At 50.0% G+C, this 27259-nt stretch overlaps 2 protein-coding genes across 6 annotated transcripts; both read right to left on the bottom strand.

Moving 5' to 3' along the window:
• Nucleotides 1-76: 76 nt before the first annotated feature.
• Nucleotides 77-17219, bottom strand: LOC114427873 (MAX gene-associated protein-like). Of its 5 annotated transcripts, none has more exons than XM_028396082.1 (25): nt 17150-17219; nt 13327-14433; nt 11078-12797; nt 9605-9704; nt 9075-9209; nt 8868-8993; nt 8627-8749; nt 7655-8373; nt 7208-7487; nt 6993-7120; nt 6762-6915; nt 6338-6678; nt 5899-6267; nt 5265-5532; nt 4967-5188; nt 4269-4885; nt 4077-4196; nt 3886-3997; nt 3688-3791; nt 3393-3490; nt 3149-3185; nt 2001-2217; nt 1785-1916; nt 1628-1699; nt 77-1472 (listed from the first exon to the last, which is right to left on the bottom strand). In XM_028396082.1, the coding sequence occupies exons 2-25, from the start codon at nt 14385-14387 to the stop codon at nt 796-798; spliced, it is 7932 nt and encodes a 2643-aa protein (XP_028251883.1). In that variant the 5' UTR covers nt 14388-14433; nt 17150-17219; the 3' UTR covers nt 77-795. The 5 variants fall into 5 exon arrangements, with proteins under 5 accessions (XP_028251883.1, XP_028251882.1, XP_028251886.1 ...); XM_028396081.1 differs by lacking the exon at nt 17150-17219 and adding an exon at nt 16266-17077; XM_028396085.1 differs by lacking the exon at nt 17150-17219 and adding an exon at nt 16266-17077 and having other exon boundaries at nt 3688-3788.
• A 1695-nt stretch (nt 17220-18914) lies between these two features.
• Nucleotides 18915-27257, bottom strand: LOC114427880 (tyrosine-protein kinase receptor TYRO3-like). The gene is made up of 19 exons (XM_028396102.1): nt 26976-27257; nt 26227-26410; nt 24724-24824; nt 24424-24594; nt 24192-24278; nt 23994-24109; nt 23747-23927; nt 22781-22923; nt 22571-22709; nt 21967-22090; nt 21793-21887; nt 21606-21701; nt 21008-21088; nt 20752-20844; nt 20551-20672; nt 20363-20472; nt 20119-20278; nt 19799-19935; nt 18915-19650 (listed from the first exon to the last, which is right to left on the bottom strand). Exons 1-19 carry the CDS (start codon nt 27037-27039, stop codon nt 19200-19202), a joined length of 2655 nt encoding a protein of 884 aa, XP_028251903.1. The 5' UTR covers nt 27040-27257; the 3' UTR covers nt 18915-19199.
• Nucleotides 27258-27259: the final 2 nt, after the last annotated feature.

The raw sequence follows: 27259 nt of genomic DNA, 5'->3' as shown, positions 1-27259 counted from the left end.
GAAGCCCCTCGGTTTGACGCGCACCCAGCGGCAGAAAACAGGAACTGCAGCGTTTCAGATTTTATTTTGACAGGTTAGGCGTCATTAACCCAGGTCCTACTCAAACTTTTTCTTTTTTACTTTGAACATATACAAAAATACAAATATCAAAAAGAAAAGAGACCCACTGCTTTTACTGTGAAACACCAACACACTTCCTGCTGAACTTCAGATCCTGACATGATGCCAAACTCAGAATAAAGTTGTAACAGTTGGAGCAGAATCACAGATTGTATTTGAAAAACAGAAAAACTACAAGAGTTCTTAGACAAAGCGTTCATTTTCAAATTCCTTCCACATGATGGGTTATCTTGTTATGTTGCTGAACAGTCTGAACAGTTCTGGACTGCATTCCCCTCCAGGATCAGACACGCTTCCTGTACAGGTCCGACTCCTCTTTGTGTTCCACTCGCGCACTCTGAACACAAAAGATGACATTTGTTTGATTTTCCTGGAAACATGAATGAAATTATTGCAGGTGAACGTCATGTCTCCTGATGGGACGGTTTCACCATGGCGACAGATGACACTACTGTTCCCTCAAATGTTTCAACATTCTGGAACTCCTGAACAAAGCAGCTACAGGCCGTCGCTGCGGTTACATGTCACTTCCTCCAGTTGGCGATTAAACAGAAAAATATGAGAAAATAAATAATCAGTCATCTGATTGGTCACCAGGAAACTGCAGCAACAGCTGAAACCAATCAGAGCGAGTTCCTGTCTGTCCACATAAGCTGCTGTGACATCATGCGATCATCAGCTGGGGGGGTTTCCTCTCAGACCCAGAGGAACCAGCCTCGGCATCGGTCTCCAGGGTAGGACCCCCTCATTGCTCCGCTCCTCCTCCCCATCTACTGCTGCTCTGTCACTGCCGGTAGGGTTGGCCCTTTTAGCTCCGCCCACCTTCATCTGCAGAAGAGGGGGAGGGGCCAGGACTCCTTCTTTAGAGGTGCTGGTGTGTTCACCCTGCACTCCTGTCTGTGTCGTCTCTGAATGGCAGTTTATCCCCACCCCCTCTGTCTCAGTTGCATCAGTGTAGTGCTGCTTGACCACAGGGGTTTGGGTGTGTCCCTGATCCTCAGCTCCACCCGGTTCAGCCTCAGATGATGGTTTTATTGGTGATGGAGACGCCGCTGTGGTTGGTGGGACACCGGTCTGCTGGCTGAGGAACACGATCTCATTGAGGAGTGACGTCAGGGTCTCATTCTCTGAGTCGCCCCTGGGCTCAGGCCTTGAAGGCCCCACCTCTTTTACCTCTGACATACACCTGGCACCTTGACCCGTCCGCGGCTGGTCCTGGTCTGTGATCCGGTCTGATCCAGCAGCTGGGGCCCAATGAGGGTCTGGAGGCGCTGCTGGCTGAGATTGTGTTTGTTTTGTGTGTTGTTGTGTATTTTCTGGCTGAACCGGGGGCAGCACATTGACGTTTGGGGCTGTCGAGAAAAACATTGATGATCAGCTGATGAACAAAGTGAAATGATTTATCAATAACCTACCGGCTGTTTGACGGGTAACTAACCAGGTTAGTCAGTTAGATTGCATGAGTGATTAGTCAGTTAGCTCACTAGTTAGCAGGTGTACTTCTTACCAGTTACAGGACCTGTGAGATGGATCTGTGTACTGGTCAGACTGGAAATGTTCAGGGTGACTGAGGCCACACCTGCATACAGGAAAGAACGGGTCTTACTTTCAAAATAAAAGCAGAGTGAAGTGAAGAGTACTGGGCAGCAGAGACTGGTTCGAACCTGACATGGGACTGGTCTGCAGCACTGTCTGTCCTGCCAGCAGCGGGCTCAGGGTCAGGACGGGCTGAACTGGCAATGCTCCCCCGACTAGAGACAGAATCTCAGCTGGAACTACCAGAGACGACTGTCCACCTGGACAGAGACAAAAGGAAGACTTCAGCCTGGGTGTAGACGTGTTGTTTTAGAGGACAGCTCGCCGCACAGTCTCAGTCTGACCTTCTACTGAAGGCACAGCTGGATTCTTCCTGCGAGACAGGATGTTAGGAATAGTCCTCAGCTTCTGCCTCACTGCACTGTAGGACACAGCAGGAGGATTCAGGACGGGCTTTGACACCCCATTTGTCTGGACAGGTGTGGGAGTGGGAGGAGCTTTTTGAGGCGACACAGATGATGTCATCAGAATGTGGTCGTCAGCGGCCTTCACCGTCTCATGCTGAAAGTTTGGACAAAAAAGTGTGTTTTTACAGTGTGTGTGTCTGCAGTGTGTTTTTACAGTGTGTGTGTCTGCAGTGTGTTTTTACAGTGTGTGTGTCTGCAGTGTGTTTTTACAGTGTGTGTTTTTACAGTGTGTGTGGCTGCAGTGTGTTTTTACAGTGTGTATGTTTACAGTGTGTGTGTCTACAGTGTGTGTGTGTGTCTGCAGTGTTTTTACAGTGTGTGTGTCTGCAGTGTGTTTTTACAGTGTGTGTGTTTACAGTGTGTGTTTTTACAGTGTGTGTGTTTACAGTGTGTTTTTACAGTGTGTGTGTTTACAGTGTGTCTCTGCAGTGTGTGTCTGCAGTGTGTTTTTACAGTGTGTGTGTTTACAGTGTGTCTCTGCAGTGTGTTTTTACAGTGTGTGTGTTTACAGTGTGTCTCTACAGTGTGTTTTTACAGTGTGTTTTTACAGTGTGTGTGTTTACAGTGTGTGTTTTTACAGTGTGTGTGTTTACAGTGTGTCTCTGCAGTGTGTTTTTACAGTGTGTGTCTGCAGTGTGTTTTTACAGTGTGTGTGTTTACAGTGTGTGTTTTTACAGTGTGTGTTTACAGTGTGTGTGTGCAGTGTGTTTTTACAGTGTGTCTCTACAGTGTGTTTTTACAGTGTGTGTGTGTTTACAGTGTGTGTGTCTGCAGTGTGTTTTTACAGTGTGTGTGTTTACAGTGTGTCTCTGCAGTGTGTTTTTACAGTGTGTCTCTGCAGTGTGTTTTTACAGTGTGTGTGTTTACAGTGTGTGTGTCTGCAGTGTGTTTTTACAGTGTGTGTGTTTACAGTGTGTCTCTGCAGTGTGTTTTTACAGTGTGTCTCTGCAGTGTGTTTTTACAGTGTGTCTCTGCAGTGTGTTTTTACAGTGTGTGTGTTTACAGCGTGACCAGTAGAGTCGTACCTCTTCTGACAGCAGCGCCCCAGCAGTCTCCTTCACTCTGAAAAACATCGGACAACATGTGTGAGTGTTTGTTAATACACACAGAGACCGTTTAAACTTGGCATCATCACACACAGAAGCTGTGACAACATGGAGCCGGAACTTTGTGATGGTCCCTGAATGCATCATATGCACATGACTGAGTTAAAGATACTAAAAAGGGTTTGCACCAACAAGATTCTGCAAAACATTTTTCTGCACATACTGATTCAAGTTGATTTTTATCCTCGTCCCTTCCGGCCTCCTCAGTCGACTGCTCTCCTCCTCCATCTCCGCAGCCACAGCCTGACCCTCATCCTCCACCTGACACACACACAGAGAGGTCTCAGAGGAGGAGCGTTTGTTTCTTAGAATTTATACACTTAGCAGTCAGCACACTCCTCATAAAGATTATTCCATACTCCACGAGAACAGAGAAATTTGTTCTGGTCCCCGAGGTGGCAAGAGCAAGAACAAAGTTCTCCACACTGACACGGGGCTGTTCAGACTCTGATTCTGACCTCGTTATAAGGTAAAATCTGATGTGGCGACGTCACATTCGTGCTTCCTGTGATGACCTTGAGCTCCTCAGATGACCCCCCCGGCTCCTCCTCACTCAGGTCTTCTGTTAGACATCAAAAACACGGTCAGTCAGTCTGACTCCGCCTTCGGTACAAACGAACAAATCGCAGCCTTTATCTGCTCAGACACACTAAGACCTGCAGGGGGAGCCAGAGTGGACAGGTATTCATCCCTTTTCTTTCTCAGTCTGCTCTTCTTCTTCTTTAGGTTTACCTCCATCCTCCTCAGCTCCTGGATCGTTCGCTGCGCCTGGAACAAAATCAACATTTACTTTCACATCTCACACACACACTCACACAAAGCTGCTGCCTCGCCGGCTGGGCCTGACCTTCATCAGCGTGTGAATCTTAGACATCCTGTTCGTCAGCCCCAGCTGCTGCCTCAGACCATCAAATCGTTTCCGCATCTTACCACGCCGCAGTCGCTCCTTCACGTTGTGATTGTCGCGCTGCAGAAACGGGTTAATCATGATTCACAGAATGTTCTGACTGACTGGCTCCGCCTGTGATGGAGGACTTACTAGATTATTTAGCAGTTGTTCTTCCTCGTCGTCGTCCGATTCTACATCTGAGGAGTTGTCCGTGTCGCTGCTTGACGTCAGCACCACCACATCCCTCTGCAGCGTGTCATCATCCACACAGATGATGTCCAGGTCTACTGGATCACTGGCCAGCTCAGCTGTGGGATTGCTGTTGGGTGCAGGTGTGACCTCTGAAACTGCATGAGGGGGCGGTGGGGGGATGGTCTGGGGTTTCTGTTGGACTAATGCCCCTCCAGGACCGAGCAGCATTGGAGACACCTTCACAGGTTTCACCCCCAGCTCAGCACCCAGACTTGTGGGCAGCTTGACAGAGGCAGCCTTTACTGGGGCTGTGGGGGAGGGCTGGGTGAGGGTGACGGAGCGTGGAGGTGTTAGTACCTTGACTGGGGGCTGGGTGGGGGCTTTTGTACAGGTGACAATGACTGGTTCCTTGCCAGGGGCAGGAGGCAGGATTTTGAAGGTGCAGGTTGTCTTCTGAGGCAGGATCAGGGTGGAGGAGGGGGTCGCTTTGGTTGGAGGTGTTGTTTGTCGTTTAATGACAGAGACAGGTGGAGCCTGAGTAGATACAACAGAGAGGACAGAGGGGGAGGATGGACCTGGGGGGATACAGAGGGGGAGGAGAAGGTCAGACACTCCAACATAAAAAGAAAGAATGAGACTGGGGGGCTAGAACGTACCTCTGCCTGCAGGTGGGTGTGGGTTGACCGATCTCAGCTGGCTGATGGGAATCAGTTGCACCAGTTTTCCATCTGATCTGCGATAATACTGGACACCTGTCGCCATCTGGACTGGCTGCAGGACCATGGGGGAACTGGAGGTGGGGAGGCAGGAAGGGTGGGACAAAACCACAGGAAATGTCCTGTGAGCTCCAAGGACCGCTGTTACCGGAGACACTGAGTCTACAGACAACAACGGAGAGGTTTAGGATAAGAGTCTCTGATGCATGAACCAAGGGCCAGAAAATAGAAGACTCACCCTTAGAGGACAGTGTGGGTGGGGCCGTGGCAGTCATGGAGGCAACGGTGGCATGGAGGCCTGCAGAGAAAGCAGACGAGATGGCCTGAGTAGTTGGTGCTGAACTCTGAGGAGGTTTAGAGGAGAGCGGACAGGGTGAAGGAGAAGCTTGCTTCCCCCTGCTGGAGAGCACCCGGCCAGTCAGGTAGGCTGCCAGGCGGTTAGCTGGGTGGAGTGCCCCCATCTTTCCAAGCTGAATCTTCGCCAGAGGATAGAGCTTCCCATTCACCTGCAGGGAAACATGAGAGTCTCTGTGAGTGTGCTGAAAGCAGCTGAAGTGCAACCACTGCTGTAAAAATACACTTTAACTAAAGCATTAGTAAGAATGACTCCGAGTAACTAATAATTATAAGTAAAAGTAACTGAAGTGGTAAATGTGTATTTTTTGTGGCGTACAAAGAGCTGTGCCTTCTGTCGGATTAGATCAAATTTTATTAATCCTGGAATTCTGTGTTGTGGAGATGAACTGTTGAATGTAAGTGTGAGATCAGTATCAGCAGCAGTTCCACAACCCACTGATCCCACTGGGGAAGACCAGGAAGTGCAGCTCAACGCTGAGAAGACCTACAGTCTCCACCATACACGGTGTTCCTACCTGAATCAGGTCCCCGGTTCCTCCTGGCTGTTTCCTATTGGCCGAGAGAAAGCCGGCCGGGGAGATTCCGGTGAGGAAAGGCAGGGCCATGGTGGTGACCATGGTCTTTCCGCCCCTCTCTGTTCCAGCATTATCCACACAGTCCTCCGCCTCATCAATGTCACTTTCCTCCACCTCCCGCTGCCAATCCTCCGGTGGCTCTGCCTCCTCAGTGGGCTCCTCCCGCCTGTCCTCAGGAGGCCCCGCCTCCTCCGTCCGTTCCTCCAGCTTGTCCTCAGGAGGCCCTGCCTCCTTTGTCCGTTCCTCCTGCCTATACTCTGGTAGCTCCGCCTCCCTGCCCTCCAGCCTTGTGTTTCCAGTCTGAGGCGTCTGCAGAATTCAGTAGGTTTAAATACAGTGAAGACAAACCGACAGGTAAACAGATTCTCATGCTGCCCACCTGTATGCGCTGTGCTGCTGGATCCATCTCACTCTGGATCTCCAGTGCTGCTGGCTTTTCCTGCAGTGTTTTAGGTCTGGAGACACGGACCTTGTACTGGATGCATCGATCTGTACCACTTCCCTCCACAGTCTGACTGATGGGACTGATGAGATACTTCCTGATCCAGAACGGCTGGCCCAGCTGGTCCTGGGCCATCGCCTCACACAGCCTCTTCAGAGCGTGATTCCGGTCCGTATCACTTTCCCACTTACAGTCAGCCCGGATGACAAGACGCTTTGATGGCTTCGGGGTTGGCTCTGCTGCAGGATCAGAGGGAGGAGTCTGGACTGGCTCACCTGCTGAGGGTGCAGGAAAGACGGTCATCAAACAGGGAAGAAAAAAACCCCAGAGCAGAGGGAGGCTGATGTGTTGAAAAGCCCACCTGTTGGAGCTCTGGAGGTCTTAGACTTGATTCCCTGGAGGAGCTTGCGTCTCTGTTTCTGAGGAGTCCGGTCAGCGGGTTTAACCTTCTTGTTGTGCAGCCTCAGTCCTGTGTAAGCTCGGACTCTGGCACAGCTGCTGTGGTTCTCTCTGACCTGGAAGCCATTGAAGACACTAAACTTTAACTACACAGCTCTTACCATGCTCATAAATACTTATTTCAAAATCTTACCTTGGCACGGAACTTGGAGCTGGCTGTGGGGATGTAGACCAACTCTGGATCATAGTCTTTACTGTCCCTCTTCCACAGAGTCCGGATCCGTTCAGCGGGCTGGGAAACACTGTCGGCCTCCTTTAGGACTAGTTCAGCACAGTGACAGAGCAGAGGTTTTTGTTTCATTTATTGGACTAAGGGTAAATGAACTTTGCTTCTGGTCTCTGACTTACTGTATGCCATCTTCATCCTCCTCCTCCTCTTTCTCTTCCTGCTATTCCCATGGTGGGAGGGCGGGCTAGAGTCAGACCCGTCCAGGTTCTTGAGGAGGACCACCTTCTGCTTGAGGCAGCTACAGCCAAACATGCAGGTGGTGCGGCCGCAGTGGCTGGAGCGGAGACAATGGGACAGGCTGGAGCAAATGCAGCCCAGCCTACAGAACTCATTCAAACAGCGAGGTGGCTGTCTCCGGACCAGCTGGATGGGGTCTGTTGGATTCTCCCTCACAAAACCCTGAGAAAGGAAAGGGGGGATAGAAGGAGGGAGTTACTGGGACAGTTTCGCTAGGTGTCAATAAACAACGACTACTTTTAAAACCACAAACATAACTCAGTGTTCACACAGCCAGAACATGTGAGCACAGTCACATGACCAGCATTCAGTATCTGGATGACTCTCACCGTCAGAGTGAAGAGGGACGTCAGGGCAACGACGGCCCGATCCTCAGTGATTCTAGTCCGGTACTGGCCCTCCCACACTGTGGCATCCTCCAGGTCCCTTTGTCTAATCAGTGTCTGGGGCACTGGAGACCTGCAGGTGCCCTCGTGCTGAACACCATCTGGCACCAGCTCAGAGTCTGACTCCAGGGGAGCTAGGTCCTGCATCAGATCCTTTGGGAGGGCTGTGGACCTGGAGAGACTGAGAGTCTGGGAGATGGTCCTGGGTTTGAGTTTCCTTCTGTTGTTGAGGGTTGGGGTTGGTATATGTGCTGCGGCTGATGTGGGATCCGCTGCAGCCTGTTTGGTTTTAGCTTGACTGGGTTCAGAACCCAGAGCAGCTGCATCTTCTGCTCCGGGTTTGTTCTGTTTGTGTCTTTTCTGCTTCCTGTCTGCCTTCCTGCAGGTTTTAGTCTCCTTGAGTCTCTTAGAAGGCGGGACAAACCCAGATATGAGGTCTGAGGTGAGGGAGGTGGTGGTTCGTTTATTCAGAATGTGGTCCAGGGTCCGAACGTAGCTGGTGCTCCGCGTTGGCAGCTCATAGACTGGCGGCTCCACGGGTGGCTGGGAGAAGCTGGCAGCTCGTTCATTAATCACCTTTCCCTCATTTTCCAGATACTCATCCAGCATGTCGCTGCAGAATGCTGACAGGTTCTTCTTCTGCAGGTCTGAGCTGGGACCAGCTGCAGGATGCAACACAAACACCGGCAGTTTTAATTAAATACACTTTGAAGGAAAATGTCACCCATGCACTTATATCCAGTCAGTAGCAACCAAATGTTAACAAAACACATCCGTAGAACCAAGAGCTCTGAATTCAGATCTAACGTCAGCCTGTTCCCTATGTGAGCTTTGAGCCAAGAGTTAAGATGCTGTGAGCTTAGCTTTAGAAGACAGAAGACGGAAACATCAACAGACACAAACCCTGTAAATTACCTTCAGGTCTGCAGGCTGCGGTGGTGGGAGGAGCCTCTGACGGAGAGAATTTCTCTCTCCAGCCTTTAATCTGAGTCACATCTGTAGTTTTCCCTGTCCTGGAAACAAACGCAGCAGAAACATCTGGAAATAAAAGAAAACAGAACTGTTGAGGGCTGACGTCCGTTTCTTGGACTGAAACACTCTAGTTGTAACTAAATCAGCAGCCAGCTGTAAACATTCTGCAGGTCAAGATGCTCACTCTGAGGTGGCAGCTCCTCCGTCACCAACCCAGGACAGCCTCCAGGAGTGGGGATGGGCAGACGGACTCCCAGGTACTGCAAGTCAATGGCCAGAGTTGGATCCAGCAGGGTCATCTTTAGGCCGACTGTAATCATGAGACGATGGAAGGTTACCTTAGAGTCAGAGGCTAAGTCCTGCTAGCTTCTCAGAATCAGGTGAGACATACCTTCCTGCAGCACAGGGTGAATGACCTGCCTGTGCTTCATCAGCTTTAAGTCTTTCAGCAGAATCCTCTGGAAAGCAGTGATGGTCTCCTCCACACTCTCTGCTGAAGGCTGGATCATGTTTCCATTTGTCTGGTCTACAAAACAACAGAAAACTGTAAAAAACGGACAACACCGAAACCAAGAGATGTTACACTTAGCTTCTAGATCCTAGTCAGCTTTTTTGTCATAATCAGTCTCGGTTCTAATTGGCATTAGGCAGTAGTTCTCATTAGTTTAGAGTTAGGTGACAGGTACTTCCATAATCAGAGTTTGCTTCCAGCTCTGACTGAGGATCACCCAGTGTTAGAGCTTGTAGGTCTAATGGTTAGCTAGCGCTTGTTTAGCTAGCTCCAAGTCAGCTTTGGGACCTATCCCCTTAGACTTACATTTTAATTCTCATCAGGTTAAAATTAGCTTCCTATTTGACCAACTTGGATCAGATGGAACCATTTTTCAGTAAAAAACGATACTCATACTGAGATACTGTTACCGTTATCAGGCGTGCTGTTATCTGGTTGACCTTCCAGAGCCGCCTGAGGCTGAGGGAGCGGCTCCTCAGAGGAATCTGTAACGTGGAGTTTGAGGGCCTCCTGAAACAGGAGTTTGTGATTTAGTCCCCATGTCTCATCATTGTTACTCTCTGCTTCATTCATGAGCTTTAAACAGGACAACTGGACTCATTAGAACTCTTTGCAGCTCTTTAGCTGCCTGAACCCTTAGTCCCATTTAAGGCACATAACACTCCAATAAACCTGAAAATAAAGCTTGTGGTTTACCACCAGGTGTTTGACCCTTTGGTCTGCAAGAACTTTCCCGAAGCTTCTGTGGAGCACTTGTTTACTCGTGGTTCACCTGAAAGGAGCCAGACTCTAAAGCCAGATTTACACTAGAAGCATTACAAAAGCGCTGCGCAATGTCGCACCAGCCACTGTGATACACTGTAATTTGAGTTAATCAGAGGATTCACACAGGACGTGTTGCAGACGTCCAGTCAGGCACCAGAACACCAAAGAGTTTCCGGTAGATTTTCAAAATAAAACATAAAGGACTGTACGTGTGTTGATGGAGGAATCCGAGGTTTCAGTGACTGCTCTGTAACCCGGCCTGATACATGCAGAGAGGACATTACCATCAGGTCAACAGTTGATTACTGCAGGAGTTTGTGAATCTGACGGGAGCTTGTAACATGAAGCATGGATGCACTTAAGGCTGTTCCATACTCCACGAGAACAGAGAACAGAGAACAGAGAACAGAGAACTCGCTCCACGGGTGGTAAGAGTAAAAAAAAGTTTGTTTCGGCACGGAGGTTCCATACTCCGCGAGATGTGTGTGTGCAGAACTCCTCATACGGCCCTCCTACGCAGCGCACGTCACACACAAAAGGTTGTCAATGCAGTTGTGTTGTAAATTGTGAGCACAGTCGTGGTCACCTGGCCTAACGAGCTGATAATGTTCAGGGAAGAGGACGCACAGCTGACAATAGATAGAAGATCGGTGCAGCTGACTGCAGCAGACCTCTGGTCTGTGTGAGTTTACCACTGTAATGCCGTGATCAATACTGGGATTAGTTTTATCGCCACCTTGTGGACAGACTCTCTCCTCTGTGCGCCGTGTTTCTCCTTCCAGGAGCTGTTTGCCAGCTGCTCATCTAAACTGTCCATCGTCGCTGTGCTTCCTCCTTCTGTCTGTGTGTTCTGCAGCTGAAGAAGCTCTTGCGCTTCTCCACATTCATCACGCCCACAATAAATTCAGACCAATCACAGCATGGTTGACGCACAGCCTTGAGAGAAAAAGTTCTGCCCGGGACATGTGTCCGAGATCGCACAACGGGCAGCCCGAGAGAAAAATGACGTCATTTTGTGGGCGTAACGTCGAGGGGGGGGGGGGTGTTCTGTTCTCGTGGAGTATGGATCCAGCTTAAGCTTCAAAAACACTTCAGAAATGTGCCTGGTTTCTTTTTACCTTTGATGTGAATGAGATAAATAACTGCTCCTCCACCTCCTCCAGGTTTGGCTGCATACTTCTGTAGGTGGTGTCATCCATCTTCTGATCCACATCCATCTTCCGCCGCCGTGGCTTTTTACGCTTGCAGGCTTTGCTGGCTGGGATTAGCTGTACCTGCTGAGAGACCTCATTTGCTTCTACTGTAGCTGGAGGTGGTAACGCGACAGCTACGTCCGTGTTTGAAAACTCCACGCCCATGCCGAGGTCATCATCAGTGGAGAAAAAATGCACAAGGTCAGCAATTGAAGGTGTGGGTGACAGGCCGTCTCCGTCTAAAGAAGAGAAGGTTGGAGACAGAGACAGCTGAAGGGCAAGGGGTGAAAGTTCTGCTGGAAAAGGCAGGGACTGTTCAGTGTCTTGAAATGAAGGAGGTGGGCCAGGTGGATGTGCTGATGTAGGAGTGTTAAGACTCTGTGGTTCAGGCTGGGGGGGAGTATGGGAAGGCAACAGAGGTTGTGACGTTAAATTAAGATTCTGCAGTGTGGGCTGAAAAGGTGTGTATGAAGTGTCTATGTAAGGCTCAGCAGGAGGTAACACTGTATGCCATTTAAAGACAGATGAGTCTTTGCTGTGCAGGAGGTCTTCAGCATGTTCTGCACCGCTGGCTGCTTCAGAGCGGGAGGAATCAAGTTCTAAAGTCAATGAGGCCGGCAGTGCAGGTAAAGGTTCTGGAGAACTTGCAGGTGATGGAGGTTCAAAACTTAAAGAGGAAATATCTGGGTCAGTGAGCAATGACTTTAAGGTGGCAGAGTCTGAAGGTAGTGTGGAAGACTTGGTTGGTGTTTGTGGGGAGTGTGGGGCAGGTAACACTGTGCTGAGGGGTGGGGACAAACTGCAAGATGCAGCAGAGGTAGAACATTTGGAGAAAAGTGTGAACGTAGATGTTCCAAAGGGAAAAAATGGCCGATCTGACTGTGATAACACTGCTGTTCCCTCTGGGACTGCTGGTTCCCCACTTAAACTTTCAGTAACGGAGGCCATGTGATCATCAGGTCTTGGTACCAATAGATCTGTAGCAGCATCTGGACAGGTTTGATCAGTTTGTCCAGTAACATTCAAAAACACTTCATCTGGAGTAAGATTTGCTCTGGAAGGTCCAGAGGCCTGGGTGTCAGGCCCAGCATTGGGATCCTTTAAGGGTGCACTGGTAGTGTGGTCAGAAGGCAGACCCTCTGAGGTGTGCGATTCAGCCAGAGGTTCTGCAGAGGGTGCAGGGGGAGAAGAGCCGGGTTTGCTTTTGCTTTTTTTAAATTTTGAAGAATGCTGCTTCAAAAACAAAGCGAGTGCTGGCAGAGGCAGGCGAACTGGCTGCTTGTGCTGCTTTACCTCTGACGGTGCATCTGGACTATGCTGGTAGTCCTTGGAGGAGTTTGGAGACCCAGCAGCAACAACATCTTTCTGAACATTGTCCTTACAGTTTAGTGGAGTCAAACCATGCCTGCCTGCCTTAGCTTTACTCTTTGTACCAGTTCCACTTCTCCTTGTTTTGACAGAGAGACTCTCTTTGTGAACAGCATCCGGTACTTTGCCATTGAAAGTGACAGTCTTAGTGTTTGTTTGGTCCGTTCTGACAGAACTGCTGTGATTGAGGCCAAGCTGCTCCAGGTTGCATCTCTGCAGTGAAACATGAGCCTCACGAATCAGTTCAGAGAACAACTTCTGAGCTGGAGGCGTACTGCTGGGGAGGGAACCAAACATGAAGATCTCATTATGGTCTCATTTTAAGTCACAATATGTTGCACATTTACACTGATGGCGGCTCTGGTGACCTTGTAGGGAACAAAGTTATAGTTATGGCAACAATGTCAACTGTACACCAACATTAAACAACCTTAGAGCATCTGGCTAATGTTTCTTGCTGCAGTTAAAACTGTTTCTAACAGAACGCAGGTCGAGACTTTGAGTTCTTGTTGTTAAATATCACTAAATGAGACTCCAGTAAAAACCATCCGGAGTAGGTTCTCCTGGCTCAGGAGGTGACGTGATAAATCAATAATATCCCATGACTCGATCAGCAGCCTAAAACCCTGACTCTTTTTCTTCCTTTGTGTTGTCCACAGTTTTACTAACCTCTCTCTGGACTGTTCTGCTCAGAAGGTCCGGTGTCTGAACATAATCTTTGCTGCTTTTACACCTAGTCTCTACAGCAACTACTACTAACCTGGTTTTACTTTGAAATGGAAAAAGTAACCAAAGGAAACTCTTACCGTGAACTCTCCCCGGGATCCATGGTAGCTGATCGGTCTTTGTTTGCACTGACAGTTTTCTCGGGGTCTTCGGGTGCTGAAGGTTTTTCCGCTGACTTTAAGCTTTTAGGTTTATGGTTTGCCAGCAAAGACTTCAAGCTCTGCTTCACAGGACACTGCTCAGTGGTGTCTTTGTTCAGCTCTCTACCTCTACCAGAGCTTCCTTTTAGATTGAGGCCCAACAAACTGGACCCATCTTCTTTCAGGCCTTTAGCAAACGGGTTGTAGTGGACTTTTAGCTGAGAAAACCGTGCGTTCTGGTAAGTAGTAACAGCCATAAACTCAGTCTGGGGAAAAGTAAACGTGAAAACATGGGGGCCATTCAGCTTTATGTCTTTAGCAGCTTTGTCCGTCTGGACCACATGCAGACGCGGTAAGTATCTGTGCATTGGATGCAGAACAGCGTTCCCCTCTTGGTCAGAGATGTTGTTTGTGAGCTTCAGTCTGTAAAAGGACACTGGGCTCTGCATCCAGTGTTGACCTGCTGCTGGAGACTCTGGGTGAGCGAACGGTCGACTCTTTCTATGAGACTCCGCTTTTCCTGCAACTTGCCAGCTCTTGCCTGTCCACTTGTAATGACTGTTGTCTACAGGCTGAATGTCCATGAGCAAAAAGTACTTCCTGGATGGCTGCAGGCCAGAGATGCGAAATCGGCAGTAGGGGAACATCCTGCAGCCTTGTTTCGTCAGAATCATTTCAGTTCTGCATCTGTAGAACTCGTTCCACATGCTGGTGTTGTCCAGTGTCACTCTGATGCCTTTACAGATGGAGTCAGGCGACGGGTTGTCTGACTGAGCGTTAGAACTGGGAGTCTGCTTTAGCCCACCAGTCCTCCCGATGGCCACCTTGGTCGGGTATATGTTGGGTTTATCCTCCTCACTGGTCACAGAGGTGCTTTGCTTCATCCTGCCTTCACTTGCCTTTCCTTTTCTGGAAACGGCTATGCCTGCAGGTGGACGGTCAGGGACAGTTGCCCCTCCCTGATGGGTCACCATGCCTCTCTGCTTCTTTTTAGAAGCCATCAACAGGTCCCACGAGGATCCCACTTTTTATACATCAGTGCGTTTCCTGCAAAACAAGAACCAAAAAATGTCAGCACCAACATGGCTGACACATCCTACTGCTGTTCGTCCGTCTGCTGCTATGTAAAGCATTAGATAGAGAACTTTACTGATCCTCAGGGGACAATTCAGGTATCCAGGAGCAGCATTACAACAGACAACAGAGCATGCATAAAAAGTACAGACATAGGTAACGTGTACAGAATAAACAGAGGAAATAACCCGCATTTCCCTGAGGGACCTTCCCAAAGGGATTAATAAAGTATATTCTATTCTATAAATAAATGGAAATGATAAGGAAGCAGGTGTGACACCTCACAGGTTCGTTTGTTGCATACTCCACAAAAAACAGATGATTTGTTTGTGTTCTCGAGGTGACAAGAACAAAAACAAAGTTCGTTTCGGCACTGACTTTTCATACTTCACGAGAAACGGCACACACACCGGTTTTGAAGACGTTTCGCTGCTGAACATCAGCCGAAACAGCCATCTAGGTGAACATGTTTGAAGAGGAGGAGGAGGAGGAAGATGTTGCTACTAGTTGGTATTTTGCTCGATTGCCCAAATATCTGTTTTCATGAATGAGGGATGATAACGAGCTGGTAATGTTCAGAGAGGTGGGCGTGTACCTGCTTGTAGCACGATAACAGACAGTACTGTTTGACCTGTGTGAATTCTGCACACCTGAAGAAGCTTTTCTGCTTCTCCACATTGACCACGCCCACTCTGAAATTCTGACCGATCACACAATAGTTCTTGGACACGACAAACGAAAACAGTTCTGCCCAGAGGACGTGTGGAGAACAAGCTGAGAGCTCTGGGAGCCAGAACCAGTTTCCCCGTTCTCGTGGAGTAAGTAACTTTTAAACTTTATCCTCTTACAAGTCTGCCCAAACAAACTTTTACTTTAAACTGTTTTAAGTAAGGCGTTAGACAAGACGCCCACATGGGACGTTAGTTTGGACACAAACTAGACTGGACAGGTGACAACAGCTTTGCAGGGAGGCTGCATAAAACAAATACCACGGCTGACTAACATACGACTTTCTGCCGTTTGTTATAACCAGACACTTTACTTCCTGCATCTGTGTCACATGCTCTTCTGCTCTGCTCCACCCCATTAGCAGAGGCTGCTGAGTCCATGGATTCCAAGAAGACTTTAGCAGAAATAAACATGTAGCGTTAGCAAACATCCTAGCTAGCTCATTCCTGTAATGCCAAGTATAAATGCTAGCTGTGCAAATACCGCTAATGTCTTAACTAGCCTATAATGTAGCTCATACATTCCTACAGAAACACAGTAAAGTAACTGAGGTTAATATTCACACAAACACTTGAAGTTCTTTGTCCTGCCTACTTAGAGACAGATAAACAGGACAATTTCATGCCATTAGCTTAAATGTTCCAACGTCAGAATGTTGTGGCTCTTTGGTGTTACTGTATAAGAACAGCACGATGTTCAGCTAACAACCTAAATGCTTCTGTTAGCACCAAAGTCCAGGGCAGCTCCAAGTAGCCGAACCTTTGGTCCCACACAACAGCAGACTTGGTCAGAAGAAGCAGGAACTTTCACAGGAGTGGAGCAGCCGCCATTATGTTAGCTACAAAGCCCACTGTTTCAGGTTTAGTGACAGTTCGCCTCGGTGGTTGTTTAGCTAACAGCTTGCTTTCCGGCAGAACCTTCACCTGAGCGGACAGGTGAGCTTTGTGCGTGGGCCCGTGGATCTCAGAACAGCTGCTAGCTAACAGCAGGCCTGACAGTCATGGCTGCCCCCCCAGCACCAAACCTCTGCATCCACCTTCTACGGCCACGTGCTGCGGCATCGGCGCGCGCATTACCTTCTCTCTGCCCGAACACACCGACTGGTTCGACGGAGCGACGCTGATCCGAGGGGTTCGGTCCGTTTTGTCGGTCGGACAGCCATCGACACGGTGGATGTTTTCTGAGGGGGAAACAGCATGCGGCGCCTTCTCTGTCACGTCACCGCCCGCCCGTCCTCCCACGGTACTGCGCAGCCTCGGACGCCATCTTGCTGCCGCCACCTTGTTCAAACTCGTGGCGTTCGGCTCGGAGTCCACCGACACCGGGGGATCTGCAGCGTGTGGCTGCAGAAGAAGAGCTGTGGGCGCCTTCGGATGTCCGCGTTTCCCCCTTTGCCTGCCGGGAAGTGAATCGGCTCCGACACGGAGGACGGACGCGCCGGGTTCGGTCACACCGAGGGTCGGCTGCTGTGTCGGTTCTCAGAACCGGACAGAATTTAAACATCGAATCTGATAGAATTCAGTTTCCAGACTGTTCACACAACTGACGGTAAAAGAGGGCAGCGACGGTGAAGGTCGTGTGTGTGTGTGTGTGTACTGAATCAGCCGCCATGTTCGGTGTCTGGAAGTGTTCGGCTGACGCCATGTTTTTTCGAGCCGAACAGAGCTAGGGCTCGCGCGCGCTGCTGGTGGAGCTTCACGTTTTGACCTGATCTCGAACCATCTGTGACAGAACGCGTGACGTCGCCAGCTGCTGCGGGATCATTCACGTGAAGAATACACGCACAACGTTCGATCAGTGCTGCGTGTGCGCGCGCTCTGTGTGTGCGTGAGCAGGTAACGTCAGGTTTAGACATCAGCACGGTAACAGATTCATTCCTCACGCAGCCAAAAATAAACACAAAGCGTCACAATGACGTCACCAATTTCCTCTAACCATGAGTGTCCGGTCAGCCGCCTACCTGCTTCAGAGGGGTTTCATCATGAGTGAACAGCCTGGATGTACCAGAGTATGTTGACTACATCTCATTTATGTAGTACAGTCTTTGTGATTCAGTGGTGATTGGTCCCCTTATGTATGAGAGAAGGCTTTGGACCTCCTGTCCCACAGGGGGCAGTCTGGAGAATGTCCAGAATGAGTGGGGGTCTCATGGAGCCCAAACATTCTAATTTTCATTTGCATTTAAATTTTAATGTTTTTTTAAATCTATAACTATCAGTGACATCACCAGGAGCCACTTCCCAGCATCCTCCACTCTGATTGGACACATCCGCCAGCAGCAGCAGCAGAGCCCCTATAGAGATATAAATGTGAGGACTCATGGAGGGAGGAGCTCCTGTCCCCATCAGTCCAATCTGAGCTGACCAATCAGCAGCCGTTAGCAGCATGCTAGTGTTTGATGGGCTAAATCAGCTTCAGCTGTCAGAGAGACCAAAGCACATCAGTCTGTTTACATTCTGGATCTGACCGGTCACTGCTGTTCATTCAGAGCGCCCCCTACAGGAGCTGTGGACAGGTTCGTTAGCAGGAAGTGGACACCTACAGGTTTCATGTCTGAAGGTAAACCCAGCAGTTAGCTTCTTAGCTGACACTAATGTAACAGCCCTCGCTGCATCCTTCCTGCTTCCACAGAGAATTCAGGTTATGAGTGTCGGCTGAGGGCAGGAGACAGACACGAACTGTCCAGGATGGAAGTCTGATGATCAATAAGTCTGGATTGGTAGCAGTGATAAAATGCCTGCCATCATTACCTCTGTGGCTCGACCGGTTTTTATCCCAAGATGTTCCTCTGTCAGTTAAATCAGGTGACATGGGTCTATGGATCTGAGTGATCAATACATTTTGAAAGAATTATCTTCATGTATTTCAAGCAGACACTTGATGTGTGTGTGGGGTGGGATCAGGACACAGAGAAGAGCAGTGAGACTTTATTTGTTGGAGGTCAGAACATCAGCAGGACTCCATCAGACGCACCAGCCTCCACACTGTGACATCATCAATGACATCATCTATGACATCTTATTCAGGTTAATAAAAATGCCCATTTAACTCCTCCAGGGCCCCAGAGGCCCCCTGCTCCAGTGTGCGTTAGGTGTGTGTGTGTGTGTGTGTCTGTGTGCGCACGCAGGCCAGAGCAGGTCAACATTACACCAACTCATTCTTATATCTAAGAACACCTGCAGGGCTGCAGCTGATCAATCGATTGGCTCTTTCAGACAGTGAGAACCAGTTTACATTAAAACCACGAGTAGCCAATAAAAAAGCAGCTAATCATTGATTAGTCTGAATACTTTGACTCACACTGAGACAGATGCTCAGCTACAGCACATCTAAACATAGAAATTACAATTTAATCTGATCAATAAAAATATAAAGAACCACCCAAAATATGAATGACTATTTGTCTAATCAATAAAAACAGATCAATGTACATATCCAAAAGTATGTGGACAGCTCAATGTTTCAGGCATCAAACCAGACGCTGCAGGGGTTTCTCACAAATCTACCCTAGGAGTATTGATTAGTATCAGAACATCGATCAGTATCAGTCTGTCCAGGAGGAGGCACGGTGAAGTGGTTTCTCAGCTCTTCAAAATAAAAGCAGTTTAAAAGGACACTTGGGTACAAACAGCTCTCAGGCTTATCAATGATCAGTCCATTAGTCCATCTACAGGGAACTTATCAGAAGCTGTTCAAAAATGAATAAAACCTCAGAGGCGACGAGGTGTCTGCGGTTAGTTTGTTTTGTCACAGTGCAACATGTTTAAGAGAAATTACAATAGTTGATCAATGATATCATCTAACAGATCGATAGTGTAACGGATCAATCGTCTAACGGATCAATCGTCTTACAGCTGCGTCTCGTCGCAGCATGTGGTGCCGGTGCAGCGGTGGAGGTCCTGATTGTGTGAAGGAGTCCGTGTGGCTGGCTCCGCCCACCTGCTGCTCCATCAGCAGGCGGCGCTCAGGTCCAATCAGGTGAGGGGAGCACTGTAAGTGGTTAGTTTTTCTCAGACATTAATTACCACATCATCCTCTTCATCCCTGATGTCCTGTAACCTGTCCATTGACTCCCTCCTGCCCCTCGCCGGCCCCTCCCCTGCCGCCTCCTCGGGGCCCCCTGATTGGCTGATGATGTACCTGTAGTCTCCTCCAATGGCGAGCGCAGCCGCAGAGCCCACCATCAGCCAGTCCTTTTCCTCGTCCTCAGCCTGCTGCTGCCACGGGATGCCCCAGCTGCAGGCCACTGCTTCCTCTGGCCCTGCGGCCAGAGCTCCGCCCACTTCTCCAGCCCTGCCCAGCTCCCCCTCGCCCCCTTCCAGATTGACATATAGTAACGGCTCCTTCTGTGGTGGAGCAGGGGACAGGCTGAGGCACAGCGCCTCCAGCTGGCCGACCAGCTGCTGGAAACTGGGACGACATTTAGGGACGGGACTCCAGCAGCTGTGCATAATCTCATATCTGAAAGACAGGAAGTTAGACATGCATTCACCGCCGCCACTGCCACGAGGCGCCACCACATGACCACTCCCGCGGGCACATGACCACTCCTGCGGGCACATGACCACCCACACAGTGTCCCTGCATTCTTTGTCCTGTTCAGACTTACATGTCGTCTCTGCAGTCTGCGGGCTTTTTTAGTCGCTCTCCTTTAATCAGGAACTCGTAGATCTCGGAGTTTTCCACTCCGGGGTACGGAGTCTGACCTCGAGTCATGATCTCCCACATCGTCACACCAAACGCCCACTAACAACCACACAAACACACACATGAGCCACATTACTGTGGAGCAGCTGGTGCTGACAGGGTGGCTGTAAGATAATTAAAAGATCCAGACCTGTGTGTGTGTGTGTGTGTGTGTCTGTGTGTGTGTGTGTGTGTGTGTGTGTGTGTGTGTGTGTGTGTGTGTGTCTGTGTGTGTGTGTGTACCACGTCGCTTTGTGTGGTGTAAACATTGTCAGCCAGGCTCTCCAGAGCGATCCACTTGACGGGCAGTTTGGAGACGGAGCCCTGTCGGTAGTAATCTCCGCTGTAGATCTTCTTGGAGAGACCAAAGTCCGCCACACACACCGTCATGTTCTCGTTCAGCCTGAATCACACACAGACACACACACACACCTGTTTAACACTGCAGACGGATCTCAGAGGAGCTGTGTGTGACTGGTAGACTGACATGCAGTTACGGGCGGCGAGGTCTCTGTGGATGATGTTCCTGCTGCTCAGATACTCCATCCCCTGAGAAATGTCCAACATGAACTGGAGCAGCATGTGCACGGACAGGTCCTGAGGAGAGAGGTCAGCTTTACTCATCACACCACACACAGGACCGTTCCACAATGAACACAAAGGAGGCCTTCTTACAAACGGCTGCTCTCCCAGTCTGGACAGTAGCAGGAAGGTGTGCAGGTCTCCGTGCTTCATGAACGGCAGCACCACCATTGGGACTGGTAGCCTCTGTCCAGGACGCCGGTGAAGACTCACTCCTATTGGACAGAACAGCCCGTCAGTCTAACCAGCTGACCTCTGACACCAGGTTAATGTGTGTGTATGTGTGTGTGTCACCAATGAGCTGGATGACGTTGGGATGGTGGAAGTCCTTCATGTAGGCCGCCTCTTTCAGACACTGCTCAATGTCACCTGACGAGGTGATGTCAGCTGCAGGAGGTCACACACACTCATCAATAACATATCAATGTGCAGTGATATAACAACTTAATCTCCCTACAGGGATTAATACACTTCAGATTATTTCAACCTTATGTATAATAACCCTTCTGTGTCTCACACTTCGACTGCTTTCAGGAGGACTACAACTCACATTTCAGCACTTTAACCGCCACCTTTTGGACGGACAAGTCCTCCGTCTTCAGGAAGGCCTCACGCACCGATCCGAACTCACCTGCACAGGTAAATATGGGAACATGTTATTCATCTGTTTCTGATGTGTACCGATGGTCTGACACTGTGAGACTGTGAGCCCTGTGCTTGGTCTGGCAGGCTGCTCAGGTGTTTGATGTTAACACAGTGAGTCAGGTGACCTCCTGACATTCAAAGTGCTGACTTAACACATTGTTGTGTTTTGTACACAGGCAGAGCCACACCACCACTAACCTGCAGGTGCTGCTAGGCTAATGTTAGCCACGTTAGCTCAGGCTCAGTTCCTTTTCATTAAATAACATGAAGGGCAGATTCAGTCACTGTACAGAGTACACCTTCACACACACACAAGTTGTGGGTTAATAAAGTTCAGTGTTTTGCTACAAACACATTCTGATGTAAGACTAATACTGGGCTGACGCTAATGCTAGGCTAAAGCTAGGTCAAGGTAAGAATTTCTTACCTCATGCCATACACATTCATTCAGTGTGTGAAATGCTAGGTTGAAGCTAAGTGAAGTCTGTTTATTGTTGCGTTACCTTTCCCCAGCATGTGTCCCAGCGTCAGCAGCCTCTCTGGGATCAGGACATCCTGCAGTTTGCTCTTCAGCTCGTCATTGATCCCGAGACTGTCCACTGGGAAGAGACACATGAAGAATGTCTGTGAAGGATTCATTAGACAAACTGCTGCACATTCAGCTGTGATAAGAACAGCACTCGGACTCACGGGTGGACTCCTGCAGGTCAGCAGCGTTTCTGCTGAACGACCGAGCAGCTGTGAAGGAGACGGAGCTCTCAGGACAGGGACTCTTGAAGGCTGAGCTGAGGACAGAGACAGCAGCAGCTTACAGAGACAGTCAGAGATGTGCCAGCCTTAACAAGCAGACTTTCCACCTCCTACCCAAACTGCATCTCTTTCCCACGGCGCTGAGCAACAACTGTTAGCAGCAGGCCGAGCACAGTGGCCCCCAGCAAGCCGAGCAGCACGCCAACCCATATGTGGCTCCGCTGGACCTGCAGCTGCACTGAGGGACCAGCAGGGAGGAGACAATCAGCTCATCAGCTCACCAGCAATCAATACATTTATATTAAAGGTTCCATAACCCGAATGAATGATCTGAGGGGTTTTTGCTAATGTGGCTTATGACTAAACTAGTCACTAATCTGTTGACTAGTTAAGGGGGGGGGGGTGTTTCTCTGCTCTCGTGGAGTATGGATCCAGCTTTACACTGTTAGCTTGTTGATTTATTGGAACTGCCATTATCCACTCTGGTTAAGCTAAGCTCAGCCAGCTGTGTGCAGCTATGAGTGTTAGCTTCATGATCTAACAGTGTCATCATGACAACAGTCTGATCACAGTGTGATGATGAGCCTACGGTTTCTCACATGCATGACAAACAGAACACACAGACAGCAGCTGCAGTTCACCAAGTGGCCACAGGGGGTCAAATGTAAACACCAGGCATTTCCACAGATGTGTGTACTGGACCTAACACTCCCCCTACCTGCAGCTGGCAGCACCAGCACTGGGGGGCTCCAGGGTCCGCAGCCCACCGAGGTGCAGGCCGACACCTGGAAGGAGGCATTGAAGAAGCGGCCTCCTCCAGACAGCTGGGCCGAGTTGTCTTTGAACAGTAGTGGCTCCTGCAGATGTTGGCACAGAGTTAATCCTCCTCCATGGAGGCTTCAGCTGCTTTCAGCTGTGCATGTCTCACCTGAGCCTCTCCTCCCAAAGTCCACTGCACCTTGTAGGCCAACAGTTTCCCCTGAAGCTCCTCCTCCTGCAGCTTCGCCCAGCTCAAAGACAGCTGCTGCTCTGACAGGTCAAAGGTCAGGTTCCTCGGGGCGGTGTAGGGCACTGTGGGAAGGATCATACAGTCACAGTGACTTACAGTGAAACAACAACGCCCCCTGCTGTCTGGGCGCAGTGTCCGCTGCTGTGTGCCCTGTTGCTGTGGGAGCCGCTTCCTGTCTGCAGGCCCTCAGTCTGAATGTGGGTCACTGTGGTGATCTCAGCCAGCACCCTGAAATCTCAGTGTTGCCAGCGTCCCTGCAGATGGCGCTACAGGCACTGCTGCAGTCCTTTTATGGGGATTAAGGCCACAAACAAAAGCTGATTGTACGGAGAGAACTGGAATCTACTGGACCAGAGCCAGCTGGCCCAACACACACACACAGCCTGCAACCAGCAGCTCCTCTGTTTACTGCTGAAACACTCCGAGGTCCACCTGCTGCTCTAAGTACCAATCAGAGTGAAGTACTGCTGATGATGTCATGATGAACCACTTTCAACTCAACATTTAAAGGTGTCAACAACACTGATCATGTGATTGCACTGCTGCTAACAACAGACCATGTCACTGACCTTCATGATGGCAGCTAGCTTAACATGCTAGTTTAGTCCTTACAACACGCAGCTAACAGAACTGGACAGACAGGAGAATTTAAAGTGCTCATATTTCCCCCTCACAGAGACAACAACACTCTACAGATCTACAGCTAACTGCTATGAGCTAGCCTTTAAAGATGACTTTGTGCTCCTGCTGCTGGTTGGATGGATCCAGTCTAAATGGAGGATGATGGGAAGCGGCTTGTGATTTATCTTAAACTTTTAAAGAAGTAAACACTCTTATTACAAAACTACATCTGTCAGTTGAAAACAGAGAGCTGGCGCCCTGTACCTGACTCAGGCGTGTGGAAATGCAGCCAGGAGGAGAAAGGAGACGCCCCCACCTCGTTCACGCAGGAGACTCTGGCGCTGTAGTTGGAGTGACTCCTCAAACCTGACAGCACCAGGAGGTAAGGTGGAACCTGGACCTCCTTCTGTGGCAGGTCCCACCTCCGAACAGACCGCCTCGACACCTGAGAAGGAGGAGAAGACAGTCTGCAAGCTGCTCACGTGTGTGTGCCCGTGTGTGTGCGTGTTACCTGTACAATGCAGGTGGACAGCTCAGAGTGGCCTGTGAATCCTGGTTTCCATGACAACGTGACATTGTTGTCCACCATGCTCAGGACCTGCATACTGACTGGGGCAGCTGGCAGCACTGAAACCGAGACAGTACTTCATCAAGCCCCACTCCTTGGGGGTCTCCTCCAATCACAGCTCAGCTCACACCCTGGACTCACCTTTCAGGAGAACAGTTCCAGTCCTGGAGACAGAAATCCCTCTGGTGTTCTTTGCTTCGCAGTAAAACTTAACACTGTTGTTCACACCTGCACACACACAGATGAGTTTGTCATAAGACACCTGGTGCATTGTGGGTCATGTAGGCTGTAGCTCTGAGGCTGAAACAGCAGGTTATCAGTTCACTGTATCCTTCCTTTCCCATGATGCACCTGATGAGAGGAGAGGGCTAACCTGACACGTGGAGGATGGAGGGCGATGGTCTGGGATCTCCCTCCTGAACTCCTCCCAGCCACCACAGCACCTCCACGGGCTCAGGGGGGCCCACAGCTGCGCAGGTCAGGTTGAAGGGAGTGTTGGCGAACGTTGCCACATCCCGAGGCTCCTGCACAAAGTGAGGGACGCCTGCAGGAGAAAAGAGGAGGTGCTGAAGGAGCATTACATGTAATCTGCTACAAGGAGAAGAGAAAGAGCAGAAGGGAGACAGGAGGAGACTGTCCAGGAGTCCCAGACAGGTGTGTTCAGGGTTCTCACCTTCCACTGTGATCCAGGCTCTCTCAGAGGAGAACGTCAGACCGTGAAACTCCACCTCACACCAGTACTGACCTGCATCCTGTTGCTGCACCGACCTTACACTGGAACGAGAACACACAACATCAGAACCAGAACCAAAGATAACAGCAGCTCAGCCTCTGTTTACCGCTGAGCTGCTGACCATCAAACAGAAACTCCACCAACAACACGGCCTGCACCACACTTGATGTTTTTAACCATTTAACAACAACTGAGTGGTGATGTGAGCTGCAGTTCCAGCAGTGGCCCCTAGAGGCTGGTTCCCGCAGTGAGTCGTTCCCCACAGACCTACGTGTTAAAACCACACAGCAGCAACAGACATGGTGAGACATGGTGAGACTCTGGCACACACAGACATCCCGGCTCCACCTCCCTCAGACCGAGCGGTAAACAATCAGTAACATGGGTTCATTTAGTAAGAGACCAAACTTCAAGCTGCTGAAGTCGACAGTGATCCTCACAAGAAGACAAGATCAAAGAGGTGTGGTTAGCGGGCAGGATGGATAATAACTAACTTGTCACAGCACTTCTCCAGCTAATATCAATGATATAAACTTCGATTATGTCAGGGATATAATACTGCTCAACGAAATAAAGGGAACACTAAAAGAACACATCCTGGATCTCCATGAGTGGAATACGATGACCTCCCTACAATCCCTGGACATGCTCCTGATGAGGAGGTGGATGTTCTCCTGAGGGGATCTCCTCCAGACCTGGACTAAAGCATAAGTCAGCTCCTGGTGTGTCTCCTGGTGGACCGGCCTGTCTCCTGGTGGACCGGCCTGTCTCCTGGTGGACCGGCCTGTCTCCTGGTGGACCGGCCTGTCTCCTGGTGGACCGGCCTGTCTCCTGGTACCTCTTCCATGCTCTGGACACTGTGCTGACCTACTTGCCACAGAACTCATTGATGTGCCATCCTGGATGAGCTGCACTACCTGAGCAGCTTCTGTGGTTGTAGACACCGCCTCATGCTCTCCTAATGCTGAGAGCACTGACAAAATGCAGAAGTGATCAAACATCAGGCAGAAAGGATGAGAGCAGAGAACTGGTCTGTGGTCAGCACCTGCAGAACCTCTCCTCTATAGGGCACCTGCTGTCTGTTCCATTTGACCAACAGCAGCTGGAACTGATCCACAGTCAGTGTTGATCCTACCTGGACAGGCTGGGTTCACAGCAGTGGGACTGACTTGGAGTCATCGTGTTGTTGAAGTGTTCCCTTTATGTTCTGAGCAGTGTGTAGATTTATCCAACAATGCTCAGCTACACGGTGACCTGGTGTCAAGTTGTTAGCTAGCTAACCTAGCGACCCAAATCAGCCAGGTGGTAGTGAGAGCATAGCCGCAAGCTAAGGTAGCTGTAACTATAACTTTATACATACATGATTATAATGACAGATCCGTCGACCAAGCCACGGTCTGAACCCAAACATCACACACAGGGTGATTGATTGATTGATCAAACCTGTGTGAGGTCTCCCAGTGCTGTTCTCCCAGCGTGAGAAACACCTGGTCAGTGCTGTACAGCTTCTCGCCATCCTTCATCCAGGTGATGTCCGGCTCAGCCACGCCCTCCACCGCACAGCCCAGCCTCACCTCGTTCCCCTGAGACACCGTCTGATTGGACGGATGCTTGGTGAACACCACACCTACAGGAAGAGGAGTCAGAGTAGGCCAGCAGGTGACGTCACTTCCCACCAACGATGACATCAGTGTGCACAGCAATGAGGTCACTGAAGGTCCACAATACACCTGGACCTCTGACTGACCTCTGTAGGCTTCCGTAGTTTGGATGTATGTGATCAGTGTGTGTGTGTCATGACTACCTGACCCTACCTGAACTTACCTGAACCTACCTGACCCTACCTGAACTTACCTGAACCTACCTGACCCTACCTGAACTTACCTGACCCTACCTGAACTTACCTGACTGCCTTCAGCCTAAACCTACAAAACAATTGGCGCGTGTCTTCCGGCCGGTCTGTGCTGACTGAGGCTCGTGCTGGTTTGTTTAGGTGACACGAGCCCCGTGATGGAATCTGCATCAACACGAACCAGCCAGCAGCCCGGACCAATGAGGTCTGCGGGTGTTCCTGCTGCTGGCTGGCTGCGGGTCATGAGACACGCCGCGTGTTATCAGCTGTGGACTTTTCACCGCCTGTAGCCTCGTTAGCCTCCCGAGCTAACCGCTGGAATCCGCTCGGTCCCACTCACCGTTCCCGCAGCTCCCCGCCGGGGTCTGCAGCCACAGCACACAAATCCACAGCAGCAGCTTCATGGTCTCATCGTATCCGTCCGAGGCCTTTAAAACCGAACCTCACACGAACCGGGTCAGCTCGGCTCGGCTCGGTCTCCCACTCTGTCACTGCAGCTTCATGTCCCAGCGGACAAACAGGATTTCAAACAGAGCAGAGGGGGGAGGAGGGAGGACCCCGACACAAACAGGAGAAGTGATGAAGAGGAGCACGGCTCTTCACACACACGCGTAAACACAGAGC

Source organism: Parambassis ranga, chromosome 22 (assembly GCF_900634625.1).
Source record: "Parambassis ranga chromosome 22, fParRan2.1, whole genome shotgun sequence".
Lineage (NCBI taxonomy): Eukaryota > Metazoa > Chordata > Actinopteri > Ambassidae > Parambassis > Parambassis ranga.
Note: the sequence above shows the minus strand (reverse complement) of the source record. Positions and strands in the feature narration are given on the sequence as shown.

What these genes read in the sequence shown, in the direction of transcription:
- LOC114427873 (XM_028396082.1), bottom strand. Translation starts at nt 14,387, where the DNA reads ATGGCTTCTAAAAAGAAGCAGAGAGGCATGGTGACCCATCAGGGAGGG. An exon ending in CGTCCCTCTTCACTCTGACG is followed by an intron (nt 7,488 to 7,654) that starts GTGAGAGTCATC and finishes TTCCTTTCTCAG; the next exon opens with GGTTTTGTGAGGGAGAATCC. An exon ending in GACCTCCAGAGCTCCAACAG is followed by an intron (nt 6,679 to 6,761) that starts GTGGGCTTTTCA and finishes CTGCACCCTCAG; the next exon opens with CAGGTGAGCCAGTCCAGACT.
- LOC114427880 (XM_028396102.1), bottom strand. Translation starts at nt 27,039, where the DNA reads ATGAAGCTGCTGCTGTGGATTTGTGTGCTGTGGCTGCAGACCCCGGCG. An exon ending in CACTGGGAGACCTCACACAG is followed by an intron (nt 24,825 to 26,226) that starts GTTTGATCAATC and finishes TTCTCGTTCCAG; the next exon opens with TGTAAGGTCGGTGCAGCAAC. An exon ending in CTTTGGGAGGAGAGGCTCAG is followed by an intron (nt 22,710 to 22,780) that starts GTGAGACATGCA and finishes CAACATCTGCAG; the next exon opens with GAGCCACTACTGTTCAAAGA.